The 20,537-nt window shown below is 45.6% G+C and overlaps 1 protein-coding gene across 6 annotated transcripts in view; it reads right to left on the bottom strand.

Moving 5' to 3' along the window:
* The window catches only part of LOC148031439 (uncharacterized), a 291,467-nt gene that overhangs the window by 128,324 nt on the left and 142,606 nt on the right, over positions 1-20,537 (bottom strand). For all 6 annotated transcript variants that reach the window (XR_015691896.1, XR_015691897.1, XR_015691899.1 and 3 more), the window contains 3 exons: positions 5,239-5,337; positions 5,073-5,159; positions 4,880-4,954 (listed from right to left, as the gene is read on the bottom strand). Coding sequence is in view for 2 of the 6 variants with exons in the window: in XM_087684974.1 (XP_087541100.1) it covers positions 4,880-4,954; positions 5,073-5,159; positions 5,239-5,337 (261 nt within the window). In the remaining 4 variants the exon portion in view is untranslated. The remainder of the gene's footprint in view (positions 1-4,879; positions 4,955-5,072; positions 5,160-5,238; positions 5,338-20,537) is intronic.

Raw genomic sequence — 20,537 nt, 5'->3', positions numbered from 1 at the left:
CACATTTGATGATGACCGATGCATGGTGAGAGACAAAGAACACATGACTTTGGTCTTCACAGGCACTTTATATCATGGCTTATACGAGTTGGATGCTCTTTCAGCTGATCAGTCAACGTACTTGGCATCCACTCTTACTCCTGCTATGATACAGGCAGAGTTATGGCATGCTAGGATCGGGCATGTGAACTTTGGCAGCTTGATGCTCTTACAGCGTACGTAGATGCTAGATGGATTACCTCTGCTGGAGAGACCTCCTGAGCACTTGTGCGAAGGATGTATTTTGGGAAAAATGCATCCTTTTTTGTTTCCTCATGATGTTGCTATTCGAGCAACAGCCAGGTTGCAGTTAGTGCATTCAGATGTATGTGGACCTATGCAGACAAAATCATTGGGAGGATGTTACTCTTTTGTGACTTTTATTGATGACTTTACTCGATTTTGTTGGGTCTACTCTTTGGTCAAAAAGTCAGAAGTGTATGATGCATTCTTGGCTTTTCTTGCACTTGTTGAAAACCAGTCTGGTTGTAAAATTAAGACTCTCCATTCGGACCGAGGGGGGAAATACATATCCTCTATCCTGAATTCTTTTTTGAAGTAGAAGGGCATTGTCCATTAGTACACTATTGCTTATACTCCACAGCAGAATGGGGTTGCAAAAAGAAACAATCGGTCACTCATGGAGATGGCCAGATGTATGTTGAAGGCAAAGAGCTTCCCTCATAGTTTCTAGATGGAAGCCGTCATGTGTGCTTGCCGTGTTTTGAACAGATGCCCCACCAAAGCATTGAAGAAAATTACACCTTTTGAGGCTTGGAACAGCCGGAAACATTCTATTGGACACTTTCGTACCTTTGGGTGCCTTGCATATACACATATTCCAAAGGTACTCAGGAAAAAGTTGGATAACAAGGCTGTTAAATGCATTTTTATGGGATATAGCAATGAGAGCAAAGGGTACAGACTCTGTGATCCTGTTTCTGAAAAGGTGTTTGTCAGTAGGGATGTACTATTTGATGAAAAATAAGAATTGTCCCTGGTTGGTTTAGATACATATCAGGCTGCCCGTGATGTATTTGAAGGGCTGTTGCCCATTACATTTGGTGATTTAGTTGGAGTTTCAGCAAGTGAACTCAATGTTCAGCCAGCTACTCCTTTGGAAAATGCAGAAAATCAGCCATTGGCTGATCTGAATATTCAGCAAAGTGCTGAAACTGAAATTCAGCAACAGCTTATGCACAGTCAGGAGACGAGAAATGCCTAGATGGTATTTACAGACTATGAAAGATAGTCATCCCGATGCACCCATGGCTGGTCGTACTAGAAGGCAAGCTCGTATGCATGATACTGCACATACCATGGAGTTTGTTATGGCAGCACACACCCTTGATGATGAGGAGCCATTGGAACAAAATGGGTCTACAAGCTGAAACGGAATGTAGATGGATCCATTGAAAAATACAAGGCAAGGCTTGTAGCTAAAGGCTATGCATAGAAAAAAGGCATTGACTATGAGGAGGCATTTGCTCCTACCTCCTGTATGATGACCATCAGGTCTCTAGTTGCTTTGGCTGCTCATTATGGATGGACTGTGCATCAGTTGGATATTAAAATTGCATTTTTACATTGGGAACTTCATGAGGAAGTATATGTACAACAGCCCATTGGTTTCGCAGTTGAGGGCTTGGAACACTTGGTATGCAAGCTAAAAAAAGCTTTGTATGGTTTGAAACAAGCTCCTAGAGCTTGGTATGCAAAGATAGATGCTTTCTTGCTTAGCCAAGGGTTCATAAACAGTTCATCTGAGTCTACCCTTTACATATGTAAAGAGAGGGGATCCATGCTGATCATTTGTCTTTATGTTGATAATCTCTTGCTTACAGGGACCCATGCTGATCAGATTTTAGTATTTAAACAAAGTTTGCAGCAAACTTTTGACATGTCAGACTTGGGGTCTTTGCATTATTACTTGGGCATTCAGTTCATACATGATGCTAGAGGTATTGGGTTATCACAGTCAAGATACATTGGTAAACTTCTTGAGAAGTTTGGCTTACAAGATTGAAAGCCAGTTTGTACACCAATGGAACCTAGAGTTAAACTGTCATTACATGATGACAGTGATTTGTTTGATATACACACATATGCTCCAGCAGTTGGATGTCTTATTTACTTGTGCAACACTAGGCCAGACATACAGTTTGCAGTTTCAGCCCTGAGCAGATATATGCATCAGCCACGCATGTCACATTGGCAAGCTGTTAAGCGTGTCTTCCGTTACTTGCAGGGTACTAGATCTCTTGGATTGCTTTATGCCAAGGGGGGACCACTGCAGTTACATGCTTACAGTGATTCTGATTGGGCTGGTGATTATGATTCACATCACTCCACTAGTGGCAATTGTTTCTTTCTTAGCTCGTCTTGCATATCTTGGCTTAGCAAGAAACAGTCCACTGTTGCCACATCATCATGTGAAGCTGAATACAAGGCAGCTTTCACTAACACAGTTGAATGCGTATGGATTAGACGGTTGCTTGCTGATTTGGATGTTTCTGTTACGGATCCTACTCCTTTGTTCATTGACAGTTAGAGTGCCATTGTAGTGGCACGGAACCCAGTGTTTTATGCATGCACAAAACACATTGAGATACATTATCACTTTGTCAGGGAGAGGCTACATGCAAGTGATATCAGCCTTGTCTATTGTCCTACCATCAGTAATGTGGCAGACATCTTCACCAAAGCTCTTCCTTGTGAGAAATTTAAAGCATTTCGCCATGCTTTAAATTTGATCTCCTTTGGTGGCGGATGATCCTTGTACACTTGATCACTCTTCACTCCAGGGGGGTTTGTTGGGTATTTCACTCACGCCTCACTTACGCCTACACTCACATCGGAGTGTCAGTGATCAGTAGGACATTGGGGCACTTTTTACTCTCGGTAGGAGGGGTTTTGTGCCCCAGACTTATGGTATTATTTCGTATGTGCTTATGACACACACTTACGGGCACTTACCGTGTTCGGGTGTGAACACCTCCCCACAACCCTAAGGTTTAAGGGTTGTACCTTGTACTTTCAATTTACACTCTTTCACTCTATTGCATTGGGTGTCGTGCTTCACTCTCTACTGTCTACTGTTTTCTGTGCTGGCCTTCGATCCTGACCTCCACTCTCACAGACTTACCTCCTCCAAGCTCTAACCCTCCTCCAACATATTCTTTTGCAATTGCTTCCATGATATAATGATAGCACAAATGCTATTGTCCTTAGATCGCAAGTACCGGTGGTTCCCATTGCACATGCACTAAAAACCTCTTCAACGACAACGAGGGGAGCATAGGTGTTTAGATGTGGATTGATCTTCAATGAGGAACATTGTAATGTTGGCTGTGTTGTACTCATCTACAAATGTCTTTTCACTACCTTGCGTATATATATATATATATATATATTATCGCACTAACCATAATATAAATTCAGTTTCTTATAATTTGTAGTTTTCATTGTGATCACCTAAATCCAAACTTGGGGCATGATACTTTGATGTTCGAGGAAGTTTGGTGTGACTAATAAAGAGAGTAATCTAGAGAGGCTGACACCAGAGAAAAGGTGGTGGGCATTGGTATAGCATCACTCAACCTTTGCTTGTAGACTTCCAAAGACAGTTTTAAGCAAAAGAGAATTCACTTTACTTTGGTTTCTAGCACATGGAAGTCATGTGGAGGGCATGTAGAACACACGATTCGTGCAAGCTTCTAGAGTACACTAGAGGAAAACTATGCTGAATAATGTTTCTTTATTCCTTTGACTTCTACCACATAGAAGCCTTGTACTGGTGCTAGGCTTGGGCACAACAAAGCATATGTTCCTCATTGCCTTTGTGCAGATTCTAAGGAGAAGAAAAAACGTTGTACTACTGGTATTTTGCCCTTGGAAAGATGATTGTGATTTGATAAGCAGCCACTTGGATGACTGATAGAGGTTTAGTTTGTGGCTCTGAGAATTAGCAAGGGAACACTTCATAGACATCACATGACAATGTGTCAACGTTGAAGTCACTGAGAAGTTTTAAATTTTGACAAAACATGAAAGATATTGCAACAGATCATAAATTACTGCTAGCATGGCCTGATACATTTAGAAAGCTGGATGTAGTAACGCCGTTGAGCCACAAATTACAATGTATGTTGACATCACAAACACTTTCCCACCTTTGGATGAAGATTATTTACACGCTCAAATATAGTGGGCGAGATTCTCATCTAGAAGTCCCCTACATGATTTTACATTCATTGGCTTTTCTACATAATAGACATTCTCTCTTTAGATAAGTCAACCTATGATATGTCTTTCCTTCTGTGTTTACTGTTTTCTAATTGTTCAGATTGATGTTTTTTTACCTTACTGGTGTTTTTGGCAAACATATTTTGATAGAAATCTATTTGCTTGAAAAACAAGGAAGCAAGAGGCTTTGGAAATCTTGGGGTAGCAGTGGTGAGCATGATTGCATGGCAATTTGGACAGCTGAGGTGCTCCCAGGTGATGTCAAAGAATCATTGTGAGTGATCTTGTTCACATGTTGAAGAGGAATAGGACAACGTGCACACTTCCTCCAAAGCAGTTACTTTTCTCACGTGACTAGCCAAAGTGGCTCGCATCATTAATCATGGCCAATCCCCCTTCTCAGCTCTTAATGCAGTGTCTTCACTTTTGTTTTGGGTGATATCTTTGGGCCTGGTTATTAAATACTCAAGCCAACTCATTTATCATTGATTTACATACAATCTAATTACAGAGACTTTTCTAGAAGGAATTCAAATTTGCAACCATAATTCTCCTTTTTCTTCAGCATAAAATAACTCATAATAGAAACAAATACCTTGTACAAAAGTGCTTCATCTGAGCGCAGGACAAATAACAAAAACTTGTCCATAGAAACTTTTTCCAAATTCAGCTGCAAAGACATGACTACTACCGTTCAGGAGTACTGATAAGCCCAACAAATTAATAAGGTTCACAATTCTGCAAGGATCATACGACAGGTCTAAATGGAAAGGAAACATGTGTCATACCTTGGCAGTCTTTGGAATATGACTTAAGTTTACAACAAGAGCCATCAACTCTTCTGGAACGGAAAAAATTTGCCTGCTCATAATTGACTGCTTTCAAAAGAAAAAAGTTGGAACTTAAGCTTGTTAAGGACCGATCCTTACAGCAGTTCAAGAAGACTAAAGATACCTCTAGTAGCAATGGCAGGATCTTGGACTCTGAAATCTTTAAGCGCAAATCCAAGTCAGTTGACAAGTTATAAAGCACACCCCACAGGTGACAGGTAATCTGCAGCATATAGGAACTAGATAAACATTTACAAACACCTGAGAAATAACCTACAGAATAATAGAATCTTAAGAAACATGAGCTTTGGAGACTTCGGAACAGCACAATTCAACTTGTGTCGATTCAGAGCCAAAACAACAAAAACTGTTGAGCTTGTCTTAAGAAAGGTTGAAGGAGAAATTCCAATGAATGTAAGAGAAAAATGACAGGAGGAAATGCCGTGAGCCAAGAGACCATACTATAAACAAGAAAGAAGCTGCTACAGGTGCATTTAAAATCAATGTCCACCTGCTTAACAGGGATACACTAATTGGATGACAACATGGACAACCAAAAAGCAAAAGCTTTCTTTTCTCTTGAACTATTGTGTGACCTGCCCGCTTGAGACATCCTTAGTGGTATGATTCAGTGGTCCATCGCGATGATTTTCTAAGTGACGCTGCTCAGTACTCTTTTGAATAACACGAGGTTTACTGCCTAGACTCTCTTGAACCCACTTCGCAATGAAAGGTCTTGGCCGTCGCCATGAGAATCGACTTGAATTTTGATTTCTAAGTAAACTAAGGTCTCCTATTTTGGGTTAACTAGTATTGGTCTTCAGGCAACTACTTGTGCTAGATTGCCCGAACTGAAGCCGACTCATATCACACTTGATTCAAGAAGAGTGAGAAACGAGGGGAAGTAAGAGTACATCAACCTCTTTCCCATAAGGCAAAATCTCACTCCGTTCCCCTAAAACGATATGGAGTCAGGATTCTAATTGATTTTATGAGTCAATATTTGCTATACTCTAATGCATCGAATATGTAAAGAAGCTTTCGGCTTACTGAGACCACCTTGCCTTAGGGTGGATTTGTTAGGAACCGTGTTCTTCCCTTTTCCTCGGTTGGGTAGCTTTAGTTATCTACTTATCTAACACATTTTAGTTGTACACATAAAATCAGCTTCCTTCATTAATCCCTTTAGTCACAATGTTTATTCACTACACATAAATAATGAAAACAACCATTTTGAAAAACTTATTTCACCTTCCGCCCATACGAAAGAAGGGCACAAAGATCTTTCATAGATCCTTCATAAGAGTGCAATTTTGAAAGTTTTATGTTAGTGTGTGGAGAGGTATCTTCTATTTTGTACTTAACTTTGACCCAAGATTTTCGCCTCTGACTAGTACCGGCACCTCAGGAAGTCCATCTTGAGTCTCGCAGGGGTTTGGACTGTTCTGGAGCCTAAGAGTTTACCAACTAGAGCCCCCTTGGCACCCTCAACTTCTCCTGCCCAAGGATATCCTTACAGAGCGATCTCTCGCTATCGGGGTTGTTTCGAACTCCCAAGGCAGCAAAGATAATCCCCCTTGGAAAAGGAATCCACAACTAGCCTTAGGGGAGGTCTAGTGCGCTTTTCTTTTTATCATGTTGAAAACTTTATACATTAGGCTTTTAATTCAATTCAATCAACTTCTTAAGTGTAACAAGTTAAACCTTTATGCACTCTTACAAGCACAAGTAATTTTTCTTCAAGCAATATTCTTACACAAATAGAGAGGCAAATTCTTTCTAACTCTGCTCTCTTCTAACTTCTTGGATTTTTTCTAGTTTTCCTTCGGATTGATCTTTTCCAAGTCCCCTTTTTAAGATCTAAATTCCGATTATGCTTCCTTCATTGGATCCTTTTTTTGTTATCTTTGTTCGCAATTATTTTTCTGGTAACCCTTGACCTCATTACAAATCTAGAATTTATACTAATTTGTGGAAACTAATCGGATCTTGGAAACATGTTTTTCCTTGGAAACTACGCAAGTTAACAAGGCACATTATTTTCCTAGAAATTTTTAGACTTTAATTCTTTTCAAAGAAAATTGTATTGTCCCTTTTGATTATCTCATGACCTAGTTGTCATGTTGGCGAAGTGAATTGGTTTGAATATCCTCGGTTTAAAAATAAATTATATATTCGATTTAATAAGTTTTAATAATAGTGAAATTTCTTTATTAAAAAAAAGTCTCTTAATCAACAATTTTTAATCACCTACTTTAATTGTCCTAATTCACTTTAAATGAATTATAAATAACAAGAAAAATTATTTTTCTATGTTTATATAATTTATAAATACTAAAGAATTTATTCCCAATGTTTACGTAATTTGCAAATGTTTAAAAAAAACATTGATACATTTTTCATCTTTCTAACATTTTACATAATTTGTAAATCCTAATAATTATTCTTAATGTAAATTTTTATCTTTTCTAACACTTACATAATTTGCTTTAAAAAATATTCTTGATGCAAATTTCACCTTCTTAACATTTTAAAAATGTGTAAAAGCTTTTAAAAATATTATTAATACAATTTGTACCTTTCTTAACAATTTTATAATTTTGTAAATGCTAAACTAAATATTCTTAAACATTTTTTTTTTCACATTTTCGTAATTGAATACTTTCAATGTTATGCAAATTATCTTACCTTTTAAAACTCTAATTTAAATAACCTTGTTCTAACATTTCTTTTTAGTTGAGTTTCCCTTAAGCTATAATTTCTTTATCAAATATTGAAACTCTTTTATTTATGTTCCTAGTTGTGTATTAAATGAACATTAATTTATGAAAGAATTTGGTTTTTGTTGTGTGTTATGGCATGTTGGCCATGTTCGTGATCATATGCGTAGCTCCCGCATTCCTTGCTCCAAAAGACCATCTCTTTGCAGCCATCACAAGAAGAGAGTTTGCATGCATTACCTTCGAGCTTTGACGATTCTGCGGGTTCTAGAGGTGCAAAGGTCGACAAGTCTTTTGTAATCACGGTTGATGAAGATCTCCTCTTGCTCTTCTTTGTCTCACTCCCTTTTTTTCCTTCTTCACTCTCTTCGTATTATCTTCTTCTCCACCTCTTCTCTTCTTCTCTTCTCTTCTTCACTACCTATTCTCTTCTCCTCTTCCTTTCTTCTCCTCCTCCTCCTCCTCCTCTTCTCTCCTTCATAACTTTTTTCTCTCCTTCTCCCTCTCCCCCTCTCTCTCCCTTTGAATATGAAAATTGGCGCCAGTTAAAAAACATTGTTAAGCCTTAGCTACAGGCTATTAATTTCGCAATTACGATTAAGGATGCTCGGAGTTTAGGATGCCTTGGAGTTTATCGATTGGTGGCATGCTAACGCTCACTATTATTGTTGCAGTGATGATTACAATGATCAATATCGATTGCACAATTTGGCAACACGAATTGGGATGGGATCAAAGAGGTGGCCGCGCATGTCCAGTCGACGACAATTAACGGATTTTTTACATTCTTTGAGGTGACAGAGTGGGCTCAGCACAATGGGTAGAGACTGACAATATTACTCTTGGATTTCGAGAAAGCTTATGACAGGGTGGACTGGGATTTCCTAGAGGGCACCATGGTGAAGTCGGCATTCCCCCATGCTTGGATTCGCGGGGTCTCCGGCCTGTACAGATCGGCCACGAGCAGGGTTCTCATAGGCGGAAGGCGAGGGGAGGAGTTTCGGCTGGAGAGATCGGTTCGACAGGGCTGTCCCCTGGCCCCATACCTATTCCTACTCTTCGCAGAGGCGATGTCTCACTACCTCAGGTCACGTGTAAGAGGATTACGCGGCCTCCGACTTCCAGTGAGAGAGGAGACTGAGTTGTTAGACTCAGAGTACGTAGACGACACAGGCCTCTACATAGAGGACAATGAGGTGATGCTGGAGAGAATGAGGCTAGCTCTTCACATGTTCTGCGTTGCAGCGGGATCGAAAATCAACTAGCGAAAGTTGGTTGGTTTCCTCACAGACCCGGACTCCAACACGGAGTGGCGCGTCCACCTGGGATTTAGATGGGTGAGCAGAGGGCAGCTAGGGTTCCAGGTGGGACTCGACATCACTCCTGCCCAGCAGTTTCTTTCTGTCCTTGATTCTATTTGGAGGAAACTGACCTACTGGAGCACGGTTCGCCTCTCACTAGCCGGTCGAGCCCTGGTGGTTAACCAGGTCCTCCTAGTGACGGCCTGGTACATCGCCTCGTGTTGGTGCTTCTCCTCATCGTGCGTAGGGCAGCTTCACCGCCTAGTGTGGAATTTCCTTTGGTTTGGGTCTAATGGCTCCAGGGACTCCAGGGCCAAGGTGGTGTGGGCGACCATCATACGACATCGATTAGAGGGAGGGCTTGGGATCATAGTCCCAGAGTATCAGAGTATGGCCCTCTTGGGCAATCTAGTTGTCCGCAGTCTCATACCAGGCGAGCAGACCTAGAAGGTCTTACTGCAGGAGGGCCTTCAGAATTGTAAACCGAGGCTTGGTGGTGAGTGGAGGCCGTCCCTGAGATGGATCTTCACGTTAGCCCAAATCAACCCCCCCAGATCACCTTTCCTTCGGAGCCTACTCCGTGTGTGTCAGGGCCTCCGTAAGGCCCTAATCCAGAGCTCCCCAGATTGCCAGGAGGAAATAGACCATCAGTCGGTGATCTGGAACCTCCAGGTCAAAAATCGGGAAGGGGCACAGATAGGTGAGCTCCCCCACATCCAGTGGGCTAGGCGGGAGGCCGGCCCGGCTCGTTCCATCAGGACATGGCGGGAGACGTATAGGATGGCGGACGAGGAGGTGCTGCAACAAGTATCAGATTGCATGAGAGGAGCGGAGTTGAGGAGAAGAGAGATAGATGCAGCAATACCTCCGGAGTGGCTTGCCCCTCTGATACGAGAGCCGATAGAGCCCGGGGAGGTATGGGCAGCTAGGTTCTCTCCAGCAGGCATTCCCCTTCAGGGGGCAGGTAGAGTGGATGGTGCCCCCAAGGGGACCTTCTTTGCCGTTCGGGAGGGGGGACATCTGGCCCTTGACAGAGGGCATCAGGATGAGGGGATTGCCACCCTTTCGTGGAGGAGGATTCGGGTGGTGGGTCTCCAGGGGAAGACTTGGCGACTGGACCCCTATGTTTTCTGGAAGGAGCTCAAGGAGTGGCACCTTTGGATCTAGGAGGGCAGACCACTTGATGAGCTAGAGCGGGATCCAGGAGAGTGGCTATGGCCGGCCTCTGCGGTCGCCAAAAAGCCACCCAGGTTCCTAGAGTATACTACTAGGATTGGCAGACATGTACTGATGCAGGAGGATATGGACTGGGCGCTGTCACGCAGCAGGCACTGGGCGGAGCACAGCATCACGGAGCCCTTCTGACGGACCTTCTGGCGCCGCCTATGGGATAGCTGGAGACTGAGGAGGGTGTCGTATTTTTTATGGCTGGTGGCACATGGAGGCTTGGCGATGGGAAGCTGGCTTGCCCAGATGCAGGAGGGAGATTGTAAGTGCTGCACACAGTAGCCTCTAGAAACCCCAAAGCACTGCCTTTGGTCTTGTGAGGACGCGCAGCTCGTGTGGAGAGGAGCGTGCCGTATCCTTCGACGTATAGCGCCCAGCCTTGGGTGTATCTCATGGGGAGCTTTCTATTGGCAAATAGTTAGCCAGGGCCGTCACCTTTTGTATGAGGCCGGGATGCAGGACACGATATTCATGATCCAGGCAGGGTCATGCGCAGTGGTCGGTCTGGAGGCTCTACCCATCTGCCAGGTACTGGAGCCCACAACAAACCGCTCGGAGGTATGGGAGATCATAGGGGGTCTTACTGGATGGCATATTTGGAAGGCGCGATGCCAGGTGGCTCTCGGCGGAGAGAGACTTTCAGCACTTGCGACCTTAGCAGAGCTATGGACCTCCATCATCCATTCCCTCCGCCGCCAATGGGATCAGGTGCAGGGCGAGTCCAGGGCTCGTCAGGAGCTCCGTGGTCACTTCATGCGTACCTAGGGTGGCCAGGGTCTGTTCTTATGATGCAGGCAAGCAGTCCCATTTGGCAATATACCCCCCCCCCCCCCCCCTCCCATGGCTTCTTGCCCCCATCCCCCCTAGACCGCCTTGAGAGGCTTGTATACATGATGTACTGGTGACTTTGCTTCAGCTCCAGCTAGTCTGTTGAGCATGAGCACTCTATTGTAATCAGTTTTTTTGAGTAATATAATCAGCCACATTTTACTTGCAAAAAAAAGAAGAAGATTTTTTTCATCTTTTTCTCATAAAATGATTATTAAGGTTTTCAACCTTAAAACCCACTCCCCCTCCTAACACTACTTCACACAGAGGGAGGGGAAAGGGGTGTTACATATTGCCGCAGTAGTGAGCATGCCAAAATCTTTTGTCAACTTACAGAACATGCCCTTGTATATGCTTTCTCACTACAACACACCAAGATACATGATATTGTTCGAACACTACAGAATATGCACAAAGCTTATTCACAACCTTCATGCATGATTGAAGTACAATCATGAAGAACCTGATAATTTCCTACCTTGTAATAAAATTTGGCTAAACTAAATCGAAGTTCAATCTACACATGATCATGGTTCTAGCATCCAAGATACTAGGATATACAAGTTCAAGGTGATCTACAAGACGGTAGCTGGTCCTCTACTCTCATGGGGAGACTCCAGTGAATCCCTCAGCCCTGCTTTGATCAATGCTTTTCTGCTCATCAGTTTTTCTCGCAACACAAAGCTCAGCAAGAAGGATAGAGTCGTTGCACTTGAGGCATCAGCTTTGGCTTGCCAGCTGGTGGAATATTGCCTGCCTTGGCACATCTTGAAGGACACTGTCTAGACATCTCTTATATGCACCCCAATTAGAGTCACAATAGGTATGCCTTTCCAGAAAGTCTTCAATCTTCTCAACATTTCCTTGCAAGGTATTGATGTTCCATGTCCGATACTCGAGGGCCTACTATTCATGATCTTGAGTGGCAACCATCTCATCAATAAACTCCAGCTATCCTCTTTTGTTTTATCTATCTATTGCAGCTATATCGTTGAGTTTACCATAGATTTGAGTTGTACCCAATTGATCTTTTGAGGGTGATTCTGGTAGAAGCTTGAAGAGATGATTGATTATTCACAGCTTGTTTAAGTAGCTTTTACTTTAGGTATATTTGGTTATTTGTTAGGCTTTCCCTAGAGATGGTCTTGTGGATGAATAATCCAAAATTCTTGTAAGTCATGCATGCATCTTGAAGAAATTGAAAAGCCCACTCAAATGTTTATCTTGTTATGTGATACACTTTGGCAATCGCATCTTACATCCCATCTTATCAAGATTGAGGAGATGTGGCAATCATGTTTATTTTTACCTATGGGATGTAAGATTGAGGTTAGGTAGAAATCCCATCTTATGCAATACTTCCCAAGATAAGATAAGATGGGATTTCTACCTAACCTCAACAAACAACTTCTTCGCATCAATGAAGCTTTTGATGAAGAGTTAACTTCTACCTAATCTCAACTCCTTGCCTCCTTACCGAAGTTTTCAGAACTTAAATCTTTCCCTGAGAAGAGGTGATAAACGACACCTCTCTTTTGAAGAACTTATGGGGTTGTTACTATAGGAGGAGCAAACAAGGAAGAATCACTCGAATGGGGAAAGTAGCATCAAGGAGTTGGTTGGCCTTATAAAAAGTAAAGGTAATGGTAAAAATAAAAAGGGAAGTATCAACTATTGCCATAAACTTGGACACTACATTGAGGAGTGTCCAATAAGATTTGGAAAATTGAAGATTGAAGAAAGAGCAGTCAACAAAGGAGAGGGCAACATTGCTGCTACCCAATCTACTTTCAAGGACCAAGGGGAGCAAGAAGCAAATTTTGTCATGATGATTGGGCATTCTAAAAGTTACGCAGATTACCACAAAAGGGGGCATTGTTAAATAAGTGGATATCATTTGTTAAATTATTACTAAATAAAACATGCTAGGTGGTTATGTAAATTAGCACCATACTTTATCATTCTAGCCAATGTGACACCTATGAGAAAGATCCTCACTGTGTCCTAACTCTGTCGCCCGTCATCACTAACTGCCACCATGTTCCCCACTACCCCCCGTCTCTTCCATCGACTTGTCACAATGCCCCCCCGCGACCCAACCCTTTTGCTCGCATGTTCCCCTCCTGCGACGTGTTGTACCTCTCCCCCCTGCCAGCCTGTCGCACCATCGAGCTACCTCCCACAGCGCTGCCCACGCCCGTCAACCCCTCCCGCACTGGCTCTGCCAGTAAAACCTCTCCACATCACCCCCCCCTCCGCCCTGGCTCCACTATTATCCCAGACCCCCCCCCAATCCTGTGCTCTCTCCTAATCAGTCGCCCAACCTGACGTTTTTGCTTTGCCCCGCATTCTTCCCCCTCTGCGCTTCCCCAATCTGCCACCCAGTCCCCCCCACTCCTGTGCGGTCCCCCGTCCTATTCAACCCGCAACTCCAGGCCCCTCACCTGCACAACTCCAGTCTGGAAACATCTCTCGTGGCGCCCAGTGATTCCATCATCATCAGAAAACAGAACAGAAAACCCCCCCTCCCTGCCCTCCCCCCGTTGCTCCCTCCATTTGCAGCAACACTCCCCCCCCCTTTTCGGCAGTTTCAGCAGTGTGATCAGTACGTTTCTCAGTAGGGATGCGCAATGGAAACCTCTGGTCAAACGCCGACACATTCTACGAGTGCCCCTCAGTCAAACACCTTGCGCATCATCCTCTCTGAGAAACAGCTCTTGGCCGTCCATGCCACAGAGCTAGATTTGAAAGAAACAACAATCTTTGGTCAGGTCGTTGGGCAGCTACGCATTGGCACAGCGCAGATTGCGGAGGCAGCTCTCATGGGCCAAGGGATCTTCATGATTCGACTCACCGCTACGGACACAGCTTGTGAGTTAGTGGAGAGCTCACCCTATGCCTCCACAAAGGGGGTCATTTACATGGTTCCCTGGTATAGCAGCTTCATAGTGGAGACATTTGCGCTCCATAACAAATTCCTCAGATATCTAGTCACTTTACTTTTCCCCGGACTGGCAGTAGAGTACCGCTAGTTAGTGGAGGACTTTGGACGGCTCTTCGACACGGTTCTTCTTGCCTTCTTCGCGCATGCAGTGATAGCTGCAGGAGTCCCAAAGGTACAAGTAGCTGTGAAAGACACAAAAAGTATACCAAAGTTCCTGGAGATTGAGGCAGGAGGCCACTCCTTTAGGCAACAGGTCATTGTGACTAGGCAACTAGGACAGTGCCTGCGCTACCACAACTTTGGGCATTAGTTACACGCGTTTTGGAGCCAAGGTAGTTCTGCTGACAAGGCCGTAGGTGGACGTTGACGGCTTTACATGGGTCTAGAGATGACAGAGAGGGAGATGGCAAGGGGGGCCGCAGTCAACTGCTCAAACAGAGCCATGGTAGCATGGAGCAAGAGGGCAAGTGATGGCGATCCCCCACCAACAGAGCACTTCGCAGCCCGCCCCACCTGGCAAGACCACAATCCCCCACATCCACCACTCGCGCCATAGGCTATCTCACCTAAGATCCCACAGCCCCCGCACCCATCCCCCCCCACCTCCCATGGATCCCCCACTGACCCTGGCCCACAGCCCCCCCATCGAGGGCCACCAATCCCCCCTCAACACCCACCATGTACCTTCGACCACCCCACCATCCGTCGATCCTCTTCCCCCCCACCACCTCCCTTACCAAGCACCCCCCCCCCCCCCCTTATCTGCACCCAATACAATTGATCCCCCACCCCCCAGCCCACCTCCCCTCCTCCCACAGGAGGTGATGAGCCACATATGCCTACATCCTCCTCACACCAACAGTCTTGCCCTCCCCATACAGCTACCAGCTCATCTGTCCCTACCGCCCATCACACTTTCCCGAGACAGGCGCAGTTGTTACCACAAGAGTTCTTCCATAGTGGCCCGTAGTCCTACCTTAGAGTTGCGGAGCGCGGAGAGTTCCCACTACCTTTGGAGGTGGGGATCTTCGTGGTACATAAGTCAAGGAGGGGCAAGGTCCATCTACTAGCACCATTGGATGGACCAAACTACATCTTCTTCCTTCAGTCCTCTTACTCAAGGAATTGGAGGATGACACAGATAGAGGAGGAGGTGAAGATTCAGGTGGAGGACCACATCTCCTAGTGGATGGGAGAAGAAGGACTAGCACCATTTGCACAGCAGTGGCTAGGTTGCATAATGGATATTAACTGGTGGACTGGCGCCGAGGTCCCACACTTAAACATTATCTTTCGAGCCCCTCCATAGTGGAGATCTCCGATGGATGTGATCGAGTGGCCCCTGGCATAGGCGGCCCATTTTTACTAGTGTACAGAGAGACAACTCTCAACCTGTGGCTGATAGATGGATTGGTGGTACCTGGAGCATCTATCACCCCTATGGTTCCCGCCCGAGGGCCACCATGGGGGACTGGAGTTCGCTATCCAGGCCTGCGGCAAAGTGTACTCGCATGCCCCATAGTTCTTTCTCCTCATCAGTAGCTTCCACACCGAATAGATGCCTGTTCGATCAGTCACAGGTTTTCCCATGAGCTTACACCTCGTGTCATGAGGACATGTATTTTGAAACCTCACGTAACATGTGGATTAATTTTAATCGCATGATTAAGTAAATGTTGCACATGTGAGATGCAACTGGGGTTAAAGTAAATTTACCAGCCCGGGATCCGAAGAAATTACGGCATGTTAAAGGCAAAAGTTGCTATAAGTTATGCCGCACAGGCACTTGGTGGTATTTGGTGTCAGTTGTTGGCCTAAGTCATCCATTTGGCCATAAGTGTTAGTTGGTGACAGTACAGAAGTTGCGTTTAATGGTTACCTAACGCCAATCTGATGGTCAAAGATGGCACAAAGACACTCGGGAATGGAAGTTGCCTGGCCAATTTAATTATTGGCCAGTCAGATTATTTTTCATAGCACCAAAATAATTATTAGATTAATTTTCAATATTTAAAGACTGAAAATTAATATTTAATTATGAAAAATGCTGAAAAAACACTTTGGGAAGGCTGCCACTTGTCAAAATGCCCATGCAAGACTGAAAAACGTCTTTAGAGGCTACAGAGAAGCTTTTCTATAAATTCAGCCTGCAAGGGAGAGGGAGGGGAGGCTGCTGGTCTGATTTGTAGCCATTAAAGGACCTTTCTGAGGCTGCTAAGGGCAGGAAAAGACCAATTAACAGCAGAAGACAACATCTACAGGTTGTTGAGACAGGACAGCAGCTGTAAATGACTGATTTTCTTTAGTTCTTTGCATCTACAAGCTATTGTGGTAGGGCAGTAGCTGCATTTGACTGATTTTCAATCATTCCTCGCGACAAAACTCTAAATTTTCTCTCTCTACAGCTTTCTCTCTCATCTCCTAGCCATTTCACAGCCTTGCTCTGAAGATCTCAGCATTTGGACCCTTGGAGGCTGAGAAATTTCAGATCTCTGCTCTAACCCCTAATATGCAGCAGAAATTAAGATTTAGCAGCAGCCTCGAGAATCGTGCGAAAAATTGGAAGCTCCAAGACTTGGATTAAACAGGGCTGAAGCTATTTTTAGCCTATTCAAGTAGAGGGACCAGCAAATAATTGAATTTGGGGCATTTTCCATTTCCATCAAAGTGGATGAAGGCCAATTGATTGCCCAAATCAAGGGGCAAATCGGATTAAAGACTTGTCGGTGATTCATCACATCAAGGGGAGTTGGAATACCGAAAGGGATTGGGAGAATCCCATTATAAATCAACTTATTCTTCAATAAAGCTAAAGAAATACCGAAAGGGGCGCCAATTTTGGAGCCAATCGAGTGTGCATTGTCCAAGATCACTAGGTAAATTTGTATTTTCAGATTTGCATTAATTGTTTGCCATTGTAATTTAGTTATAATTACGGATTTACCACCCATCCACGGAAGGAAGGCTGGTTACACCTTGCATCCTAGAATGTGAATAGTCTCCACTACAGTCGGGGACGTTGTTCCAGGAAGTTGATTGTTCGGCAAGAGTTGCAGTCGGCCCTTGCTGGACGGATAGACATCCTACCTTTGCAAGAGCACAAGTTCACCCCCGCCCAAGCCGGATCTCCCAGGTAGGTCACACATCTACTGGAAGTACGCTATCGGTGCCTACGGCAGGAGTGGAGGCCCTTGCTGGACGAATAGACATCCTACCTCTGCAAGAGCACAAGCTCACCCCCGCCCAGGCCCATCGGGTAGGGAAGGTTCTCCCAGGCAGGTCACACATCTATTGGGAGTACGCCATCAGTGCCTACGGCAGGAGTGGAGGCGTATGCACCTCTATTGGCCCGAGCCTTACCACCTGTACAGGATCATGGGGCGATTGTGGTAGGGAGGGCTCCTTGGATCAGGTTGGATATTGAGGACTCGTGTCTCGGAGTCCTCGATGTCTATGCCCCCACCGAGGTCAGGGCACGCAATAGGTTCTGGGTGGAGATTGAAGCAAGACTCCCAGAGATGGAATCTTGGATTGTTGGAGGAGACTTCAACAAACTAGAGGCCTTAGAGGACTAGCAAGGTAGAGGCAGAAACTACCAAGGCATGGCAGAGGAGGAGCAGGAGGAATGGGAGGTCTTCCTACTGGCAGTAGGGGCTCGGGATGCTTGGAGAGACCCAACTTTCCACAGAAGGGAAAGGTCGTTGGACTTCTCATGGGGATATAGGCACCTAGGCGGAGTCTTGCTAAAGCGGTTGGACAGGTTCTATGTGGGAGAGTGGGGATGCTCTCGCGGAGGCTAGATAGGGCAGTTGGCTCTGCTGGCACCACTTTGTTCGATCACTGCCCGGTCCTCCTGACACTTGATTCCCCAGCATCTTCCCTAGGTATACGATCCTCTCGGATCCCTAACTCGATCTACAAGAGCAACGAGGTGAAGAGACAGATTGAGCAGATTTAGACTAGGGAGTGGGGCAGAAGGGACCAAATCACAGAGGAGGTCATAGAGGTCCTAGCCGAGTTGAGCAGGATCTACTAAGAGGCAGCCCTATAGGCCAGGCAAAAGAGCTAGGAGAAGGAGAGAGCACTCCGGCAGGACCTAGGAGCCATGCAAAGATTATTACATGAGATACTAGGGAATCCCATCCTCCACGCACAGGAGGTGGGCGCACAAGCAGCCATCGCCAGCCCAAAGGACAGGTGCTCGAAGTTCTCATTCCGCACCTCAGCAGCCTTCTCGGTGTGAAAGGGGGACATGATGTGCAGGGAGCTTTTTCCGGCACACCCCAAGAGAGGAGATACGCAGCCTTCGCGATCAGTATGGGAAAATTCGCTTTAGCCCAGCAGACGAGGCGATGGAGATTGCCACCGACTACTACAGATGCCTTTTCCAATAGGAGACAGCCTTAGCCAAAGGACAACCTTGCAGACAGCAGGTTTGGGATCGCATCCTGTCCCTCGTCACATAGGAGATGGGACGCTCCCTCCTAGACCCCTTTACAGAGAAGGAATTAGAGGAGGCTTTCCACACACAAGATGGGTAGAAATGCTCGGGAGAGGATGGCCTTTCTAAGGCCTTCTTCACTACCTACTGGGAGGTGGTGAAGGACCCCTTACTGATGGCCTTCTAGGATATTTTCACTTAAGGACAGATACCAGGGAGTCTTTCGACAGGCCTCATTAGTTTTCTCCCCAAATAGGGAGACCAGCTGGAGCTTTCCCAGTGAAGACCGAACACTTTATCGTTGGTGGCCTATAAGGCACTGGCAAAGATGATTGGTAGGCGACTACACCCTGTGCTTCCAGACATCATTCATGATACATAGACAGGCTTTGTCCAGGACAGGAGCATCCTAGACAATGTATTCACCTTCTTTGAGGCGACAGAGTGGGCTCAGCACAATGGGCAGGGACTGGCCGTACTACTAGATTTTGAAAATCCCTACGACAGGGTGGACTGGGATTTCCTAGAGGGCACCGTGGTGAGGTTGGGCTTCCCCCAAGCATGGATCCGTGGGGTCTCCACACTTTACAAATCGGCTACCAATAGGGTTCTCATAGGTGGCAGGCGAGAAGAGGAGTTTCGGCTGGAGAGATCAGTCCAGCAAGGCTGCCCCTTGGCCCCGTACATGTTCTTCCTCTTTGCAAAGGCGATGTCTCACTTCCTCGGGTCACGCGTGAGTACCTCCGACTTCTAGTGAGAGAGGAGACGAAGTTGTTAGACTCAGAGTATGTAGATGACACAACACTCTACATAGAGGACAATGAGTTGATGCTGGAGAGAGTGAGACTGGCTCTTGAGGTGTTCTGTACTACTGCAACGGGAGCGAAAATCAAGTGGCGAAAGTCGATTGGTTTTCTTACAGACCTGGACTCTAGTACGGAGTTGGGCATCCACTTGGGATTTAGATGGGTGAGCAAATGGCAGGCTGTCCGTTACCTGGGGTTCCAGGTGGGACTCAACATCACCCCCCTCCAATGATTTCTTCCAGTTCTTTCAGAGAAAGTTAACCTATTGGAGTACTGCTCGCCTATCCCTAGCAGGCCAAGCCCTGATGGTAAACCAGGTCCTCCTAGTGACGGCCTGGTACATCGCCTCGTGTTGGTGTTTCTTCTCATCATGTGTAGTGCAGCTTCGCCACCTAGTGCGGAACTTCCTTTGGTCCGGGTCAGACGGCTCTAGGGATTCGCGGGCCAAGGTGGTGTGAGTGACCATCATCCAGCATCCGTCAGAGACAGGGCTTGGGATCACAGACACAGAGTATTAGAGTATGGCCCTCTTGGGAAAGCTAGTAGTCCACGGCCTCACACCACGAGGGCAAACCTAGAAGGTCCTATTGCAACAGGGTCTTCACAATTGTAGACTGAGGCTTGGCGGAGAGGTGAGGCGGTCCCTAAGATGGATCTTCATGACAGCCCAGATCACCCCCCGTAGATCCCCCTTCCTACACAACTTGCTCCGTGTATGGCAGGGCTTCCATAAGGCCCTAATCTAGAGCCCCTAGGCTACCAGAAGGAGATAGACCGTTAGCCGGTGATCTGAAACCCCCAGGTTAGAGATCAAGAAGGGGCATAGATTGGCGAGCGCCCCCACATCCAATGAGCTGGTTGGAAGGCCGACCCAGCTCATACCATCAAGACATGGCGGGAGATGTACACGATGGTGGACAAGGAGTGTTGCAGTGAGTATCAGAATGCCAAAGAAGAGTGGAGTTGAGGAGAAGGGAGATAGATGCAACAATACCTCAGGAGTGGCTTGTTCCCCTGATACAAGAGCCGATAGAGTTCGAGGAGGTATGGGCCGCTAGTGAGTAACCTTTGGAAAAGATGGAAAATTTGTAGAGAGATGCACATATGTGGAGGCAAGGGATTGCCAAGGGGAGAAGCAAAGGAGATGGGATGATAG

This window comes from Lygodium microphyllum, chromosome 9 (assembly GCF_053477565.2).
Source record: "Lygodium microphyllum isolate KBCC chromosome 9, Lygodium_microphyllum_v1.1.10, whole genome shotgun sequence".
Lineage (NCBI taxonomy): Eukaryota > Viridiplantae > Streptophyta > Polypodiopsida > Schizaeales > Lygodiaceae > Lygodium > Lygodium microphyllum.
This window is presented reverse-complemented; position numbering and strand designations above follow the sequence as displayed.